Source organism: Haliotis rubra, unplaced genomic scaffold (assembly GCF_003918875.1).
Source record: "Haliotis rubra isolate DU_JTF1 unplaced genomic scaffold, ASM391887v1 Scf257, whole genome shotgun sequence".
In the NCBI taxonomy this organism is placed as follows: domain Eukaryota; kingdom Metazoa; phylum Mollusca; class Gastropoda; order Lepetellida; family Haliotidae; genus Haliotis; species Haliotis rubra.
This window is the reverse complement of record NW_025766636.1, coordinates 585577-604132: the sequence shown is the minus strand read 5'-3', so window position 1 is coordinate 604132 and position 18556 is coordinate 585577. Positions and strand designations below refer to the sequence as shown.

General features: G+C 41.9%; 2 protein-coding genes across 2 annotated transcripts; both read right to left on the bottom strand.

Moving 5' to 3' along the window:
- Nucleotides 1–1122: 1122 nt before the first annotated feature.
- On the bottom strand, nt 1123–18516 carry LOC124279821. Its single transcript, XM_046715697.1, has 3 exons — nt 18446–18516; nt 15000–16425; nt 1123–8046 (listed from the first exon to the last, which is right to left on the bottom strand). The coding sequence occupies exons 2-3, from the start codon at nt 16242–16244 to the stop codon at nt 6952–6954; spliced, it is 2340 nt and encodes a 779-aa protein (XP_046571653.1). The 5' UTR covers nt 16245–16425; nt 18446–18516; the 3' UTR covers nt 1123–6951.
- On the bottom strand, nt 5317–6686 carry LOC124279841 (serine-aspartate repeat-containing protein C-like). Its single transcript, XM_046715719.1, has 2 exons — nt 5993–6686; nt 5317–5909 (listed from the first exon to the last, which is right to left on the bottom strand). Exons 1-2 carry the CDS (start codon nt 6684–6686, stop codon nt 5317–5319), a joined length of 1287 nt encoding a protein of 428 aa, XP_046571675.1.
- Nucleotides 18517–18556: the final 40 nt, after the last annotated feature.

The window sequence follows — 18556 nt, the reverse complement described above, 5'->3', positions numbered from 1 at the left end:
TAAATGCGCGTGATAGTTATAAAAACTATGCATATCGTTAGACAAAGGCGTTTTGCTTGATCTTATCTGGATTCCAATGTGCTCAGTGTTTCAAACTCCCTCTCTCGCATAATATTCAGAAGTAGATCTATGGGGTATCTGTCTTTATTAATAAAATTATATAGCGTATAAATCATATTACGCTTTTAAACAAATAATTTGTACTGCTTAAAGTTTAAATCATGTTTCTTTTTGAGTTAATATATGACTCAATAAAACATTTATCTGAATACGAATTATTACAATTTTTAACGAATGACTCCGTCATGTGCAATGTCGCACATAGTTTGCAGGTTGTCGGGGACTTGGTGTGTGATATCCCTTTATTATCCAAACGGTTAATTATAGGGTTTATACGAATCCACGTGAAGAACACATGGTTTTAACGAGTTATGCATTGTTTTGGTGTAATAGACATCCCTTTCAATAAACAGACATTGTGTTGACGTAATGCATTGTGATGTCACGGGTCATCATTGCTGACGTTGTACCTGTGGACTGTTTTCTTTTACAGCATAGTTTTCCTCTTGAAAATATCAGCTCAAACACCTCGTAAAATATGGAGATTATTAAATTCGTGTGTGAGGCGTGCTGAATGTACTGTATTGTTGCTTAGGAAACGTAAATCTAATCGAATCAAATGTTTCATCATTACTGTGGATTGAAACTTCTGATTGTCCAGCCAGAATTTAGCATTTTCCGAGTTCATGGGAGAATGACCAGAATTGTAATTTATCACGCCCTCCTTGATATCATTCGAACACGATATTTTGCGTAATGTGTACTAGCATTATGTAATATTTATGAAACACTTATTTATTAACAGGGGCTAAGGCTGACATGCGAGTTTTTTGGTGCAGATACGCACACGAAGATATTAATGCCATTTCTTTGTGTGTCGCACTGATTTTACGACACTTTCATCAGCATGTATCTTCAATAATGTACGGAATGTAACGTAACATATCTGGAAAGAGTTTCGTGGAAGTGCTTCTAGCGCACTCAGTTATATCATTTCTGTAGAGCACTATGATATAACGTGATTATATAACAGAGAACAGTAGGACACAAAAACACAAGAAGTTCATGGTATGAGTTTATTGGGACTCTGAATCTTGAGACATTGCTGTCAATACATTTGGCACTTGTTCATGAATATGTGAGTATTTAAATTTGACAAAGGAACGGGAAATACATTTTCATTACAACCGACTAAGCGGCTATAAACATTGCTACTACGAATAATTCTTGGGAAAGTCATGCAGAATAAAATACTGGATATTAGGTTTCACAATAGTCTCGTGTGCTGGGTGATTGTCGCTGGAGATGACCTAAGTACAAATGTACTTACAATGATATACACATGGTGCAAAGTGTTCTCATACCGTTCTAATACTGTGTCTCTAGAACAACAGCTCCTCAATAATTCAGCGTGTTATATCTCTAATAGAAATAAATAATGAATACAATGCATAAATATCAACATAACAGGTATCAGTGAGAGAATATTTTAGCCGAAGAACCAAATTTTCAGCCAATCGAGGCAGGTACTTGTAAAAAGATGATCGTTCTTAACTTTGAAATACGTGGATTTTAGACAGTAGTCTAGCAAAATGTCCTTTGGATGATATGGTTAATCTTCTGTGATAAACGCCACACAGGTAAACGGTAAATTCTGCCAGACGGACGGTAATTGACGGTGATAATGTTAATTATGTGTGACAAATGTTCTAAAGAAACGGATGCGGCTATGTGAGTGAGTGTGGTAGTCACGTGACAGTGACAGTTCATCCAATACAGTCGTACTGGGAATCGAACCCGGGTGGTTGATTTGAACAGCGAACGCTTTACCAATCTTCCTCTGTGTGACAAAAAGTGAATTTACGTAATATACGAATTAATGACATGTATGATTAAGCACTATTATAATGCACTCGTAAAATAACAATTATTTGAAAATATTATGAAGAGATATTCTCAGCTGTTTCTATTTCAAAACAACTGAAACATATATACAGAAAACATAATAAACACACATACCTAATTATATATACAAGTCAGTAAGTGACACGCGGCCTATACAAAGATAGACGGTTGAACAAGTAGGCCCCTGATTTCCTATTCGTAACCTTTCGTCTTTTCTGTTAAGTAAGGATAAACAAAATTTCAATAATATTCAACCAACGTGTATATGTTGATATTAAAACTATTGCTTATGTATACGTGTATGACGAACGGTATATCACATATATCTGCACAGTAAACATGTGTATACACACACGCCGCTAACAAACATGCAAATAATGTTTTACACGTGGGATATCTCGAAAGCTATATGATTGTGAAGGCACAGTTGGGTACGATTATGCACGATTTGTATAATATATAATCCTGAGGGTAAAAAATAACATCTTTTGAAGTAACATATTGGACAAGTGGTAAAATATGACTGAATAGTGTTAGGATCAGATGTACAAGCATGTGGCCAATTTACATTTATCTCTACATGAACAAATAAGGAAAATAATTCTCATCATATATTTGTGTAGACAGTTGTTGCGACCAATAATACATTGTGATCAGGGATTTTGGCAGATAATAAAGACCTTGTTCTTGACTCATTTGTGTAGGTGGAGATTCTCCGTAAGAATGATCACCATGTTTACTTTTGTTGAAGGCAGCTATCAGCGGCTCGGTGGTTTAGCTGGCAGCCAATTTAGTCTGCCGTGATATTGTTGGAAGGGGCCGTTAACCAACCAACACACAAACACATCTAGTTACAGGAAACGACAAAGTGTGTGATGCGTACGTAAAATGTTTCATTGCAGTCTTGTCGCAATCAATGAAGGCTCGATAGGAAAGTGGGGTGAGTGAGTATGGTTTTACGCCGGCGGGGTACACTAGAAATGGGCTTCACTCATTGTACCCATGTAGGGAATCGAACCCAGGTCTTCGACGTGACGAGCAAACGTTTCAACCACGAGGCTACCCCACCGCCCCTCGACAGGAAAGGATCATGTGACACACACGATATGAATTATGATTTTTTCCCCACCTACACAGCTCATGAAACTTGAGAAGCTACTCCAGGAGTTCAGGAGTTGGTGAGGTGGGTAACGGCTTAGGTTCAATGCTCCATTAGTAATAGATGTTAATTAAGTGAGTGGGTTGGGTTTTACGCCGCTTTTAGCGTATACAGTAGTGAATGAGTATACTTCAAGGTCGCTTTGAACACTTATAATATACGAGAGAGTTTGGTATAACTTTGAACATTATTTAAGTTGTCAGCATGTGAAAGTAGAAGTTTACCACTTGATGAAACCAACAAGATGCTGACAACACATGGATAAACTTTGGACTCTCTGGGCCCCTCACCAGCGGCATTAGGGCTTCAATAAGCAATGTACAGGGGTACAGGGGCACATTCACCACTCGGCCACTCCTGAGCTGGGTATATTCAATTCCGACATTTCTTTGTCCAATTTCCGATGCTTTGACAGATATCTGGATGTATTTTGGCAGATTGGGAACTAAAGGAAGCAATTGAACGATACCAAAGGCTCAAAACAACACATGACCTCCATACTTCAATTCTTGATTGAATCTGTCATCCCAGACCAAAACTTGGTAACCCGCCACGCCATATAACCCTGATTGTAAGCCTCGTTTTGACATTTAACAGCGCTTGGAATGACTCAATGACTACCTTTAGGACACTTCCTCACTACTTTGTCGTCGCCTTATAAAAATATAATATACCTGATTCAACTCTATATTGAGACAGACCTCCCCTAACATGTGTAACTCTACACACAAAGATTCATGGGAGAATAACCAACGAGCTACAGGGAAATGACGGATTATCTGTCCCTCGAGTTGACATTATTCTATATATCTGCCTTTGTCATCGTAGAAAGAAAATGAAGAAAAGCAGGAAACGTCAACTTTACAAAGCAACTTCACAGTCAGCTTTCTGTTCAGTAAAGATTTAATCAATCAGTTAGCTTTCATTTAGTTAGGTTCATTGTAGCGTGAAATTCAAAGAGTAACTATGGCCAAACTGCATGAACATTGTGGGTTGTGCTTTCACATTGAAAACAATATTATTGGATGTTATCAACAAAAGTGACACCACATAGTCTTGTTTTCAACAATGACGTAATATAACCTATCACTTCAAATTTTCAAGTCAATATTTGCTAATATTCCCCAGATCAGATTCATGGCAATTCATCGTGGCTAGTTGGTTATTCTGTAATTATTCATAACATAGGTAATACTTCATACACAGCTTCCATATAAATCACATACAGCTAGACTAGACTGGTATACTGTACATACAGCACTGGGCGTGTCAGTTCTACATATTGATCACGTTTGTAAATATCCAACTGTGTGTCGTATCTTTTACATGACACTATCGATAACAGGATTCCATCTCAACCTGAAACGCCTTTAAAGCAATATATCACATGTGAAAATAGCTACTAATATTTTGTCAGTGAAAAAGTACTGATTATACGAAACACACATTAGATTAACACATTTGGCACGAGGCAATACGGTAGATCAATAAGATGTTCGTTATTATGTTATATACTCATGGAAATAACTAAGGGATCATATTTAAAGAGAAGCATGAATTTTAGTGGGTACTTATTATTCAGTGAACATTTGAAACATTAACATTTTATCCAGTGCTACTGTTTAGTACATCGTATTTATCCTTTTCAGTTTATCCAAAACGAGCCAGACAGTTGTTGGGCCAAAACAGACTATTTTCATGGGACATACAACATTGACGGATGCTTTGTAGACTGTAAAACCTTGGGCCAGGTATGTTTATCAGAACTAATTATACAAATCTCCAGTCTCCTTCCAAGGTTTACTAGGATCGGAATATAGAACTTTGATTTGTGTGACTAGTTGATTTCTGACTGTGCTTACCGCTATATGCATTCGTGTTGTTTTACACAGATGATTCAGAGCTATAACACACTCCGTTATGGTACGTTCATTCATGTCTGTTGCGTTCCACATACAGAACTGGGAGCTACAACACACTCAAGTATGGTACGTTCATTCACCCCCATGAAATTAAAACATACCAGTGTTAAATAAGGCACTTTCATCCAGTTGGTACCATGTTGTTCCCTTCATCCTTAAGGCATGTTGCAAGTGATATCCACAGACGTCCAACGAACTTGCACTCTTGTCCACAAACGAAGAATACTAATCATAGGACACTGCACGCATGTGTCATAACTGACTACACTCCTACACATCAATATCATCGTCAGGGTCCCCGAAAACAAACGTGCCTGACGTGACCTTGACATTGTGTGAACTATCACTCCTTTCGTCTTTACTTGAGCCGTCAGACAGCTCAGCTAGCAGGTCATCGTCCGTGAATTTCAGCCCATCCTCCTCCTCTTCAGACTCACCCTCGTCATCACCCACACCGCTGATGTTGTAAGATCTTGACCGCCCCTCATCGCTGTCCGACTCTTCCTCAATGCCCGGCATCGGGTTGATGGAGTTGATGATGCTGCTGATAGAGGCCCTGGGCTTGTCCTCGTCCTCGGAGTCGCTTGAAGTGTCGCTGTGGGAGTCGTCGTCGTCGTCCCCGATAGTAAACACTGGCGCCGACAGCTTCTTGGGCTGGTCGGATGAGGTAGAGGGATGTGAGATGCGCTTCTGGGGAACAGGACTCTCTGTTGATGAACTGGACAACTCTACTGATGTATCTAACAGGGACGGATCCAGGGAGGATATGGAACTTGTATCCAGATTTATTCCAGCTTCTTTCTTTGGTTCGAAACCAGACACAACACTTGACCGATCCTCGTCGTCCTCCTGTTGCTTGAAGACTACAACACCATCTGGTGGATCAGGACTGTGTGTTTGATGAGTGATGTCCTTATCACTCCCCACTTCCTCCCTCCCCCTCCACCCCCATCATCTTCATCGTCTGACTTCTGAACGGGGTTACCAAAATCATAACGCCCAGAAACATCACTAGAAGCCGAGGACTCGCTAACACTGCCATCTTCTGAATCACCTTCTTTCAAACTGCTGGACGCTGGTCTATAATCAACATCACTTTCCTCCCCAGCATGGAATGAACTTGACACTAACGTCACACTTTCTGCGCATGGCTGGACCTTCTCATTGTTGGCATGACCTACACCAGCGGATGAAGGAAAAGGTTTATCAGATTCAGAACTGTCGCTTACATATTCCGGATGAGTATGAGAGACACCTTCATTTGTTACATCTGCTCCGTCAAACTCCCGAAACAATACAGACTCCGAGGGAGTTGGATCTGTCCCCGATGCCGTCTTCACATTAACCTCCACCCCTAACTGATCGTCCTCGTCTGATGAATCTATGCCCTTCCCTGACATTATGTCGGACGTCCCTTGGCTGCTTCCTTCAGTTAGGCCAGAGACTTGTCCTGGAGGCGCAACAGAATAACCTGTGTCATTTGGATCAACTAAGTCTTCATCATCCTTCATGAAAGATTCCTTCTCAGAATCATTCTTCGGCTGAGATGTCACTGAATCTATTTCATCCTTCACAACAGAATCCCTCTCGGAATCAGAAACACTTGGATATTGCTGTGCATCCTTGGTGTCAGATGTCATTGAATCCGTTTCCTCCTTTCCAGGAGAATCTGCACCCGATTCATCTTCACGTCCAGTGATACGCTCTTCAGTGTCTGAACCTCCCACCGGTGCGTCTCCCACTAGCAACCCCCCATCGCCAGATCGCCCCTCTTTCACTATTATATGTTCATACACACCATTTTGAGTATTTACTACGTCATCAGTCTCTCCATCTGTGTTTGTCCGTTCATGTCTGTCCTCTTCGGTAGTTACCACCGTAGATTCGGGAGAAACATACACATTTTCACATCTGAAGAACATTCCTCTCCTCCATATTGTCAACACTGTCACCATCCATAGCTCCTAGATTCTGGTTTTCAACCTGATTTTCCTCATTGTCGCTTAATCTGTTTAGTTTTTCGCGTGTATGGCCAGGTGTGTTGTCAGCTGCCTCAGACGCGTGTTCCTCCTCATCGTCGGCAAGTGAGCGACTCCAACAGCTACCTTTCGACATATTCAGTAAAGCAGTAAGCTTCTCTGCCTCCAAGGTCACCTCGCCTGGCGTTTTCGCCGATAGTGACCTACCTCTTACGGACATGCTAGCATCATAGGAAAGACGTCTAGATTTCGGCTCCTCGTTCGTGAATGCTCGTCTGTCTCTAGATCTTTCCATCAAAGCCGACAGAGACAGTTTCCTGAGTGGAAAATTGTTATTTAACCGTGAACCACCTGTACTAGAATCATCTGACTGAGAAGTATTAAACTCTGTCTTTTCAGCCGCAACATGTTCCTGTTCCTGTTCTTGTTCAACGGTAACAACAACATCCTGAGTCCTTCTGGACGTCTGACTTTTATCGCTGTGGGACGCAGAATCTGAGTCGCTGGAAGAATCCTCTTCCTTCCTGCTATCCTCAACCCCGTCGAATATATCCATGTGACTGAACAAATAGCTCTTCCGTTTCATCAACTCCCTGTCTTCAGCATCCTGGTCCACTGGCTGGTGCTCCAAGTCATCCAGTTCGCGGGACGTCACCCCATCATGGTCGTTTGTAAAGGCCACATTCTCATAATGAGGACCGGATTTTTTGTCCATCACCAAACTCACGCTTGACGTAGGCCGCGAAGCAGTCTGGAAGAAGTCTTCAGCATCGTCTCTGACAAGCGTAAGAGTGGACGTGGTCTTTGTAGCGTATTCGGGATTGTAGAACTTGCCGAACTCTCGGCCTATAATCATCCTCACGGGATATTTCTTCCTGTACCAGAGATACAAGCCCAACAGGACAACCAGACAGATGAACACGGGTACACCTACCCCGACGGCAATCTTCACTGTCCCACTGCCGTCGTCAACGTACGTCGTCACCGGCTTTTGGGTCGTCACCGGCGGCGTTGTGGTGATCTGTAACAGAAAGTTTCCGTGAGTGGATGGAGCTGGAAAGGGATCTGGAATGTCAAGTTGGAGACATTTTTGGTTTCTGGTTTTCTGAACTTAACAAATGGATGGGTTGGCGTGGCGTGGGTGAGGAGATGAGGCATGATAAGAACCTGTGATGGATTTCGAGAAGAGTTTGGAAAAAACTGTTCTGAAGTTTCTGGATTAAAACTGACGGCTTACATAAGCGTTTATAACAGGGTCGCGGTCTGGCGGGAACGTGCTGACTCATGGTGACCTCCCCAGGATTGTTTGTTTGTTTGTTGTGTAACGTCGCACTATTCAAGTTTTATGGCGGCGGTCCCTAGATAATCGAGTCTGGACCAGGCAATCCAGTGAACAACAACATGAGCATCGATCTACGCAATTGGGATACGATGACATGTGTCAACCAAGTCAGCGAGCCTGACAATCCGAACCCGTTAATCGCCTCTTACGACAAGCTGAAGACCAATTCTGACCCGGATCTTCACGGGTCAGCCTCCCAGGAGATGAATTATGATGATAAAAGATGAAGCGCACATGTATGCAGATTCAGGTTTATTCAGTGCTCATACACTTTAGTCCTACCTCTGTGTTTGTGTATTAAAGCCCCCAAATATAGGGCTCAGTAACTACTATTTATTTTTCTGAAATATCATATAGACCAGAAAGGTCATTCCAGGGTAAGACGAATCATGGAACTGAAATACCAGTCCTTCCTACACAACAGAGACGCTCACAGCTTGTTCACTGAAATTCACAAAGATGTACAGGCGGCATAGGATTGGTAACCTACTAAATATATAATAAATAAGATCAACAACATATCCTCCCCCCCTGCCCAGTGAATATTGAAAATTAAGTCATGAGTAATGTTATTTTAAACAGGCCCTAACCAACTCGATGCAATATCCAAGTATGTTTAAGATGTCTCTCATAAGTCGCTGAACGACTGGTGGTAACATATTTTATTTATACTGTATATGTATATGAAATGTTATCTTTTTATATGTACTACAGTGAGACTTTAATAAACCTGTCTGTCTGTCTATCCAAGCCATGCAATATCCACACAACTTCAATAATGTACCCGCCCTATACATTGAAATCTGATAACTGCACACACAAGTCTGCTGTTGCTATCATCAGGTGACATGCAGGCTGATGCAGCAACACGCCCATGTCTCCAGCTATCAGGTGACATGCAGCAACACGCCCATGTCTCCAGCTATCAGGTGACATGCAGCAACACGCCCATGTCTCCAGCTATCAGGTGACATGCAGCAACACGCCCATGTCTCCAGCTATCAGTGTGCACATGTCTCCAGCTAGCATAACACGCCCATGTCTCCAGCTATCAGGTGACATGCAGCAACACGCCCATGCAGCTATCGCCCATGTCTCCAGCTATCGGTCTCCAGCTATCGGGTGACATGCAGCAACACGCCCATGTCTCCAGCTATCGGGTGACATGCAGCAACACGCCCATGTCTCCAGCTATCGGGTGACATGCAGCAGCTATCAGGTGACATGCAGCAACACGCCCATGTCTCCAGCTATCAGGTGACATGCAGCAACACGCCCATGTCTCCAGCTATCAGGTGACATGCAGCAACACGCCCATGTCTCCAGCTATCGGGTGACATCCAGCTATCAGGTGCAACACGCCCATGTCTCATCAGGTGACAGCTATCAGGGTGACGCCCATGTCTCCAGCAACACGCCCATGTCTCCAGCTATCAGGTGACATGCAGCAACACGCCCATGTCTCCAGCTATCAGGTGACATGCAGCAACACGCCCATGTCTCCAGCTATCAGGGTGACATGCAGCAACACGCCCATGTCTCCAGCTATCAGGTGACATGCAGCAACACGCCCATGTCTCCAGCTATCAGGTGACATGGGTCAGTGGCATGACGGGGGGTCAGCTTTCATCTCACGGCGCAGTACAACTCTGCACGGCCATCTATCGGCTGTGTAATCTCTAGATATATACACGTGCGGGCTTCATCTGAACTGAATGGTCGTCTATGAAGTACTAGTACAACAGCGACGACGACGACGACAACGACGATGATGATAATTATTGTGATGATGATGAAATCGTGATTACAACAGTAGCTACGATAACCTAGCGTTTCTACTAACGATGTACTCCGCTACTTTAACTGGATCACGGCTAGTAGATATTCGACTTTGGACCAGACAAACCAGTGATTGACCTGAGGAACGATGTCGGGGTAGGATGCCACACCAACCAACCAAGTCACCACGCCAGACAAACAACCCATTGTATTGTGTGTATAGTATGAGAATTCACTCACTCACTCACTCATTTATTCATTCATTCCATTGTCATTCATTCATTCAATATATGCTCACAACGTGTGACATTAGTCATGTCACCAGCCTCGATTATCTATTTCATCTTCATTCTATTGCGATCAATCCCGAAAGACTTCATAATCGGTCGTTACACAAGCCTTATGTCAGAATGCACTGATCGTGGGTTCCAATCCCGTTTATCCGATTATCGACCCTGGCCTGTGAATCACATTGCCATCCTCGGGCGTTGGTAAACAACTTTGGTGCTTGTCTTTCACCTTTACGCGCAGTATTTCTTACGACGCGGCGTAAAACACATCTCACTCACATAATAAAACAATTTTACAGGTGTCGTATCTGCAGATTAACAGCCCAACCTATAAAACTATCTAAACTCCTTTCACACACCTATATGACTAACGCTGTCGTCGAGTTGCGTCTTTCTCACGATCTCTGGCTCAAGTTACTCACGGTCCGCATACGCTGATCGGACAGGACAAGTTAATACGTCCTAATTAAACAAAACGGGCTGGCTCATCAGCTATGGCTCGTATCGATTCCCTAACTATTTAAACCCACTCCAGGCATCTGAACATGTCACTCTGTCAACAAGGATACAATAGCGTTATGGTCAAACTCAAGAATGTCCAACGTCGTACAAACGTTCATATCCATGTACAAACATTATGTTTGTGAAACAATAGGAGGACATATTTGCGGATTTGTTGTTAACATGGTTAAGACTCTCTATTTTCAATAAACATTGAACTTCAAAGGTAAAATCAATTGCCGGGTTATTGCACGTCGTCCGTGATCTGAGTTAGGTCACGTGGTTTGAATACAGTGCATTATACGTAATTGAGGTCACGAGGATGCGGATTCCCCCTATTGTGTGTTAATGTACAGCACGGGTCGCGTGCATACCAGGAGCAGTTCAACTGAACACGTGACTGAATAACAAATTGTCAAAACAACGGGAACGAGGAAAGTTTACACAATTACGAGTATTTGGTTGGAATTTATAGGAAGCTTGTGACCTCTTTACGTCCTCGTTAATGAGAAGGAATATATACAATACACTACAGCAATCTCGGTTGGCTGTACTCTTAAAGGGGGACTACGACTTGCCAAACTGGCAGTCCTAGCAAATTTGATTTACTGTTAAAGTACCCATAATCACAACGTTCAAAAAGCCACTACTAACCAGCCTGTAACGTTTTCAAACTACTACTACTTTGCTGCTGCTGGTTGCTGCCGAAGACCCGGGTTCTACTACTACTACTACTACTACTACTACTACTACTACTTGGTTGACACATCCCAGTTCCACTGTCGGAAGTCAGGGTTAAAGTATGGGATTTACGATCAGGGCTAGATTAACGATAGCTTCAAATCTTTCTTCCAACACTGAAAAGGGAACTGCGCTCAACATTTATTGCACGTTTCTGGTCTCGATGTTGGAAACACTGACTTCCGTGACTGAATCGGTTTGGTGTAGCAGCGCTGTCAACAGTAATAGTACGTACTTCTAGTTATACCATAAAGTGTCAGCTGAAGGTGCGAGGAAAGCCCACGGTTTTGAAGGTTATGACAAAACCCCATGATGCTGCTGACAAACCTCGAAACGTAAGCAGCGCGTATGAAGGATTCGAACCCACGATCGTCCTTTCGGATATTGCGGAAGGCAGGCGCGTAGCAAGTCAATTTTTTCGTGTAAGCACGATAGGTTGCAAAGCTTTATATTTAGATAGATTGAGGGCTTGCCCAGCATTTTTAGCAACAATCACGTGTAAGCCCGGGCTTTTTTTATGGTATCTACGCCCCTTGAAGGGACGCAAACCTTCAGAGCCAATTGTCTAGTCTAAGGTGTCTCAACCAGCGTTCATGTTTGTTTGATACTGAGATACTGTCTCTACGTAAAAACCTGAGTTAACAGACAAAAAATGTATCATGGAATGGTTGACTCAAACCAGCTGGGGCTGTCATTTATGTCAAGATTATAGCCCTCCTTTTAAAGCCAGATCTGCCCGTGTGTGCGGAAGCGGTATAACGGTGCGGTGTGCTGACATGTGAAGTGGTAATATAAGCTCTACTGGCTGTACTCATACTGTAGAGGGAGTTAATTAATTGTGTTATAACACAATACATCTCCCTGCTAACTTCTCATAACGAACACTGGCAAGCGACGTGTTAATATAGGATTAAACACACAAACATTCCACGTGTTATTCTCACATGTGCCGGTATATGGTCTCTGTTATTCCTAATAGATGTTCATCGACAATATAACTCGACTTTACCAAATAAGAGAGTTAATAGCATATAATATACACCCAGGCAAAATAACCGTGATCTATTGAGCTTAGAGCTGGTATTTGGTATGGTGATATGAAGCATCTGTTTCTACAGATCAGATCAGTCGTGTGATTGTTAATTCAATGAAACGCTTGTCAGGAAGACCATGCAGATATGAGGTTAACAATGAAAGTGACGTTCAAACTGAGGCACGTCTGAAAATAACACTAATCAAAATATGTGTTGAATTCGCAGTTTACAAAATAAAATAAATCTCTAGAAAGGTTTATCCATGTTTTCGCTGTCTAGCCAAATTATTCAAATAAAAATTAAAAAATCTTCAAGTAAATACGGATTTTCTAGCCTTAAAGGAACGTGATCAGTCACTTTTGTCTATTATATCTGTATGTGTTGTGACATATTGTGGGTAACCTGGAATTTGAATATTATCAATAAAAATTCAGCATTTTCTTTTACATCCTGGAAACTACACGAGAATATGACCAAACATATCCCGATTGAAGTTCCTGTTACCTCTAGAAAAGTCATTCTTGTGAAGGCAGTAATTCTAATGGAGCTGAACACGACTCAACGTGGTGTTAATAAAGGCTGGCTTTCAATGTCGCGTGTTGTACTGAGGTATTGGCAGGTTGTTCCGTGTGAGTGTACAGGTGTTGTCTATAAGAATTAACATCCCCCGGTTTCCACTTGGTCAAATACAACCCTCTACCTGCTGGCGCCGCGTCAAACCCCCAAAAGACACAAAAACTCCGATAATAGGGTCACGAACAATGAAAGCTTCAGATGCTCAACGTAAAGACATAATACATGGCTTCGTACTTGCAGTCCTTGAGAACAATGACATGTCTATACTGAAATATTACGTCGATATCACGCTAAAGGTTTTAAAAATGATTGATTATATGTACATAAAACTCCATCATTCACTCCCCACCCTTCCCCCATCACCCCTTTAAATTAAAATAATTTATCCCCATGGATAATATTACAAGGAAAATCAACAGAAAACAAGGTATACTATTACATGATGTTATCTAAACAGAGGTCGTTGTGCAATACCAACACCAAAATGCCTCTACATTGATATAATCTCTTAGAAATATGTGTACTAGGTTTACGTACGATGTGCCTTGATTGCCCTATGGTAAATGAATGAATGGATGAATGGATAAGCAAACAAACAAACAAACAAACAAACAAAAAAACAAATAAATAAATAAATAAATAAATAAATAAATAAATAAATAAATAAATAAATAAATAAATCCGCCCCCAATCCCTGACGATTATATGGGGCGGAGATTTATACTGCTCTATATCCAGTTCTTCAATACTTTTGTAAAGAAATTCAGGGATAATATTAAACATGCCAGCATATGTAATACTGTCTACTATTGCATTAATATAACGATCCAGGACGACCCTACACTGCCTGTAGTATGTAGTTATCACTAATATCAGTGAGTGTAAATGCTATTAAAATACATGACAGCTTCAGTGATTTATTGATAGGCATCAGCTGTCAGCGCCTGAACGTATTTACAAGAGAGGGGATGTATAAACCATTATACCCTGGGGGATACAAACGTCGTATATCATGCTGATCGCATATCCAAGTGACAAAATGTTTGTCTGGAGGAGGGTTCCATATTTATGTGTCACAGTAATGTGCGCCTTTAAACAATGCTCAGGTCAATGTATCTTGTCATGCATATACATGTGTATAAACATATATGGTTACTGGTGAAATACTGTATTGCTCCAGAAAGTTAACATCGATAACATGCAATAAAATAATCCCGTCTAACAGAAATAATTAAAACGTACGTCAATATAACTGTTTTTCAGACTATTCGTGATATAATCAGGTTTTCATTTCAATCCTTGTGGTAAGACTACCTATCAAGAAAATACCAAGTTGAAATTGGTGTATATTCACCTTGGGGGCAAATGATGTCAGGAATGAAATACATCTCCCTATAGTTTCACTTATAATCGATGGCCAACTTCCATCATCTATCATCACATATCTGTCATGTCTAAACATACCAAAATACCTCGTGTATACAAGTATAGAAAAGAAGGCATTGTAATCATAGTGTTCACAGTGGGATTTACAAGACAACAGAGGTTGATATTCAGACAGTTTCCGCCCACCCCTCCACGCACGCACTCGCACATACACACGTGCGTCTGTGTTTCTGTGGCTGTGTGCGAGCGTGCGTGTCTGTGATATTGTATAATGACGTGAACTGAAAGCACTACAACTAATGTATAGTTTTATTGTTTTACTTACCGGAGGTAGATTGGGGGTTCTGGAGCGCCTGTGCTCGTCATCTAAGAGGATCGGGAGAGAGCCCATCTGATACTGTATGTAGAAGCCTTGATGAGCGGTGGAGTTCCTCGCTGGACCATGGTACTCTATCTCCACTACATTTGTTTGACTGGTGACATTTCGAGGTGCCTCTCCACCAACTAACCGTACAATCAGTCTCCTCTCGCGCCCTGTGTCTGTCACTTCTAGCGTGCTACCGGCGGGCAGGTCGAAGTATAGAAATGAAAGGTGAATGATCCGACCGACCTCAACAACGACCTGCCAACTGCAGCTCACGGCGGCGTTGATAACACTTGTGGCGTAACCCGGGTTCACTACAGCGCCACTCAATTGTGTTAGAACCATCCGCTTAGAACAATCAGGAATTACACATTGTATAGAAGATCTGTTCCAGGCTGGCACTTCTCTGTTATCAAGAATGCATTTGATCGTATCTCCTCCTTTAACGACGTATGGAGAATCACAGAAAAATGTTAAAGTTGAATTTACTTTTAAATCTAAATACTGCGTGTTCCCGTTTGGTATAGTTGGCAGTTTACACGTGTCCAAACACAAAGGGGCGGGGTCGGACCACGTTGGTTGGCCCGACTCGCCCAACACACATACAGTCACACGAGCCCCGTCAAGTCTAAAACCAGGGCTGCAGCTGTAGGAGATGAACGACCCCACTGTACTATTGCCAACAACGGATGCATTTAAGGGAGTGTCGGGGATGTCGCGAGATGGGCAGCTGTCTCCGGGGATAACAGCGCTGTACAGTATGTCAAAGCCGAGGACGTTCGGCCCTTGTCTTTTTGTGCCGATGTTTGGAGCAGATGAAAACCTCAGCCAGAGTTCGTGTTGTTGTGACTGGTAAACATCATCGGTCTCCGTGTAAACAACAGGAGTCGCGTTAGGGAAAGAAGGGTTTTCTTCATATATTAGAAGTTCCTCCTCAAACAGCCTTCCTGAGTTCGTTTCTTGCGTGGAGTAGTGTTTAATGGCTATCGTTAGGCCGCTGACGTTTACATAATTACCTACAGTAATGTGCCACTGGCATGTTACCCCGCCAGGGTAGGGGTGGGGGTAGTTTGGGGAGCGGATCACCCCCCGGGTGGTCGTGAGGGTGTAATTACAAGATGGAGTGACGTCAGATGTATGAATATATACGGCGGACTGAATCAGAACAGTTAACACGAACACAGCTCCGTGACCCGCTGAGGTCATGGTGACGTCATGTAATCAGCTGATTTGTCAGGGAAGTAGGTTCACAGGTGAAGCAGGTGATTGATTACAGGTAGCGTTGAGCTGACACCCCTAGCTGTCCAGGTGGACACTGTACAAGGGTGGTCAGTGGCTTTGTACTGGACTTCAGATATCATTGTTCCATCTACCCTTCCATCTATATCTGGAACGAAATATAAGAACGATTTGCATTGGCTGATGTACCCATCCATCCACCCCCAAACCATCCACCCGTCTAGGTATCTACGGCATTTAAACCGTTAACATGGTATAACACGTTTCACAATGTATATTAACCCAAGCTATTGAGAATCGCCTGATCCCATTCGCCCTTTTCAAATCATGCGAGTTTTCTGCATAATAACAAATATTTAATCTCCATTTCAGAGTAATCCTAAATATTATATTAAACACGCTTACATATCTTTACCGATCTTAAAATCTGAGGAATGATTATTAGATGGCATTAAGTGAATATAGCAGAAAATGAACGTGCCTGAAACACTGTATAAGTAACAACCAGGTGTCAGCTGATATCAACCAGGACTTAAATACTTTACGTCTAATAAAATATCTTTCACCAGGAAGTCAAATTACAAATTCGTGATAAGGAATGAAAGAGCAATCGAGGTTTTCTAAACATACACAAACATCCAGCATGAAACATGTACTGGTTACATCACTGCATGATACTGATACTCCTGCATGGGCGTAAACATGTCACCATGCATGCACAGATATCCATATACTGCTCAACTTTTATTAGGGGATATCGTATTTGCTCATGCTGGGTCTGAATATGACTGATTGCTTGGAGACGATGTCACGAATTGTTTTGATATAGCCATGGAGATGAAATCAGTTTATTGTAAACAGAAATATTTGTCTATTAGTCCTCTGTTTTATAATATGAGGAAATAATTTAGAAAATCTATTATATTGCACTGTGCGAGGTATTGATTTGTACATACTTCTAACGGAAGTATATACTACCGTGCATCTACTGGTTCGTTCAGAGGAACGTCAGCTGTGAGGTCAAGGCTATTGTAGCTGAATTAGTGACCTGTGTCGAATGCTGATAATGCAAACAATATCAGTCAGGTTTATATTTATATACAATCATGACTTTATTCAGTGGAATCATGGCTGCCCCTCCCCCTTTAATCTCTCTCAGTTTCATTCCGTCACGGTGTTGACATCACGCTGATAATGGGCACGCTGGGTCATCTGTAACATTGTTTAACAATGCTGACTGCGATAATGAAACAATATGTCACACGGATTGGGATAATACTTACATGTTATCTCGGCTTTAGTATCACAAACCTGTGTTGGGGAGATAAATAGGCGTTTGATAGAGTACGGCTGTAAGTCACGACACGGCGGGGAATAATAGACTCTGATCATACATGTATTGGTAATTCCCCTGATATATATTGATCGCATGCAGCAAGGAATGTACAGGTACCGAATGCATAATCAATAAGCGTTTTACTTCCAAGCCTCAATCAAATGTCATTGGTAAATCTATCTCTGTCGTCCATATATCGCGGACTGTGACAGAAGACAAAAGTAACGACAGGTACAATACAGATGATTATGTATGAACTATCTCACAGCTAGACGGGCCTCGTTGACATGTCTTATGTGTCTCAGTGTCAACGCCTACATACAGAGACAAAGGTTACTCACAGTTCGTTAGTACTGGTTTAAGAATGCACAAACATACAACCTGAAAATACTACATACTGTGTATACAAAGAAAATCCTGGTTTGATATTACATGAATGCGTTTAACTACAATTAGATATACAAGTCTGTTGGAAATATTCGATCGTTATGTATAATGAGTGGTTAAATATTTATTTGCACCTATGCGACCGGGTAAAAATAGATATCGATCAGCAATTGATTTACTAATACAGAATATTCCTACACGCAATGTTAAATCACAAGAATTTACACATTTTATAAAGCAAAGCGTATGAACATTATCTCATTTAAGTTTGACCAACGTGAAAATGTACAAAATAAAAGGGGGCGTTTCCTGGGCACTTGACCCTTTCATCGTTACCCTTTTAATATATGAAATGATTGGTGAAACAGGGAAAATAACACTTATGTCTGTCAGGGACGCTATAATCGATAAGGATGAAAAGATCACCGTAAAATCATGTACTCACTTTTGATATGCTCGGGTTGTCCAGGTGAGGAGCATTGCTTCAAGTCGCTCAGTCGAGGGGGGTGTTTCCCCAGTGGTCACGTGGGCGGAAGAGATTCCCGATGACGTCATA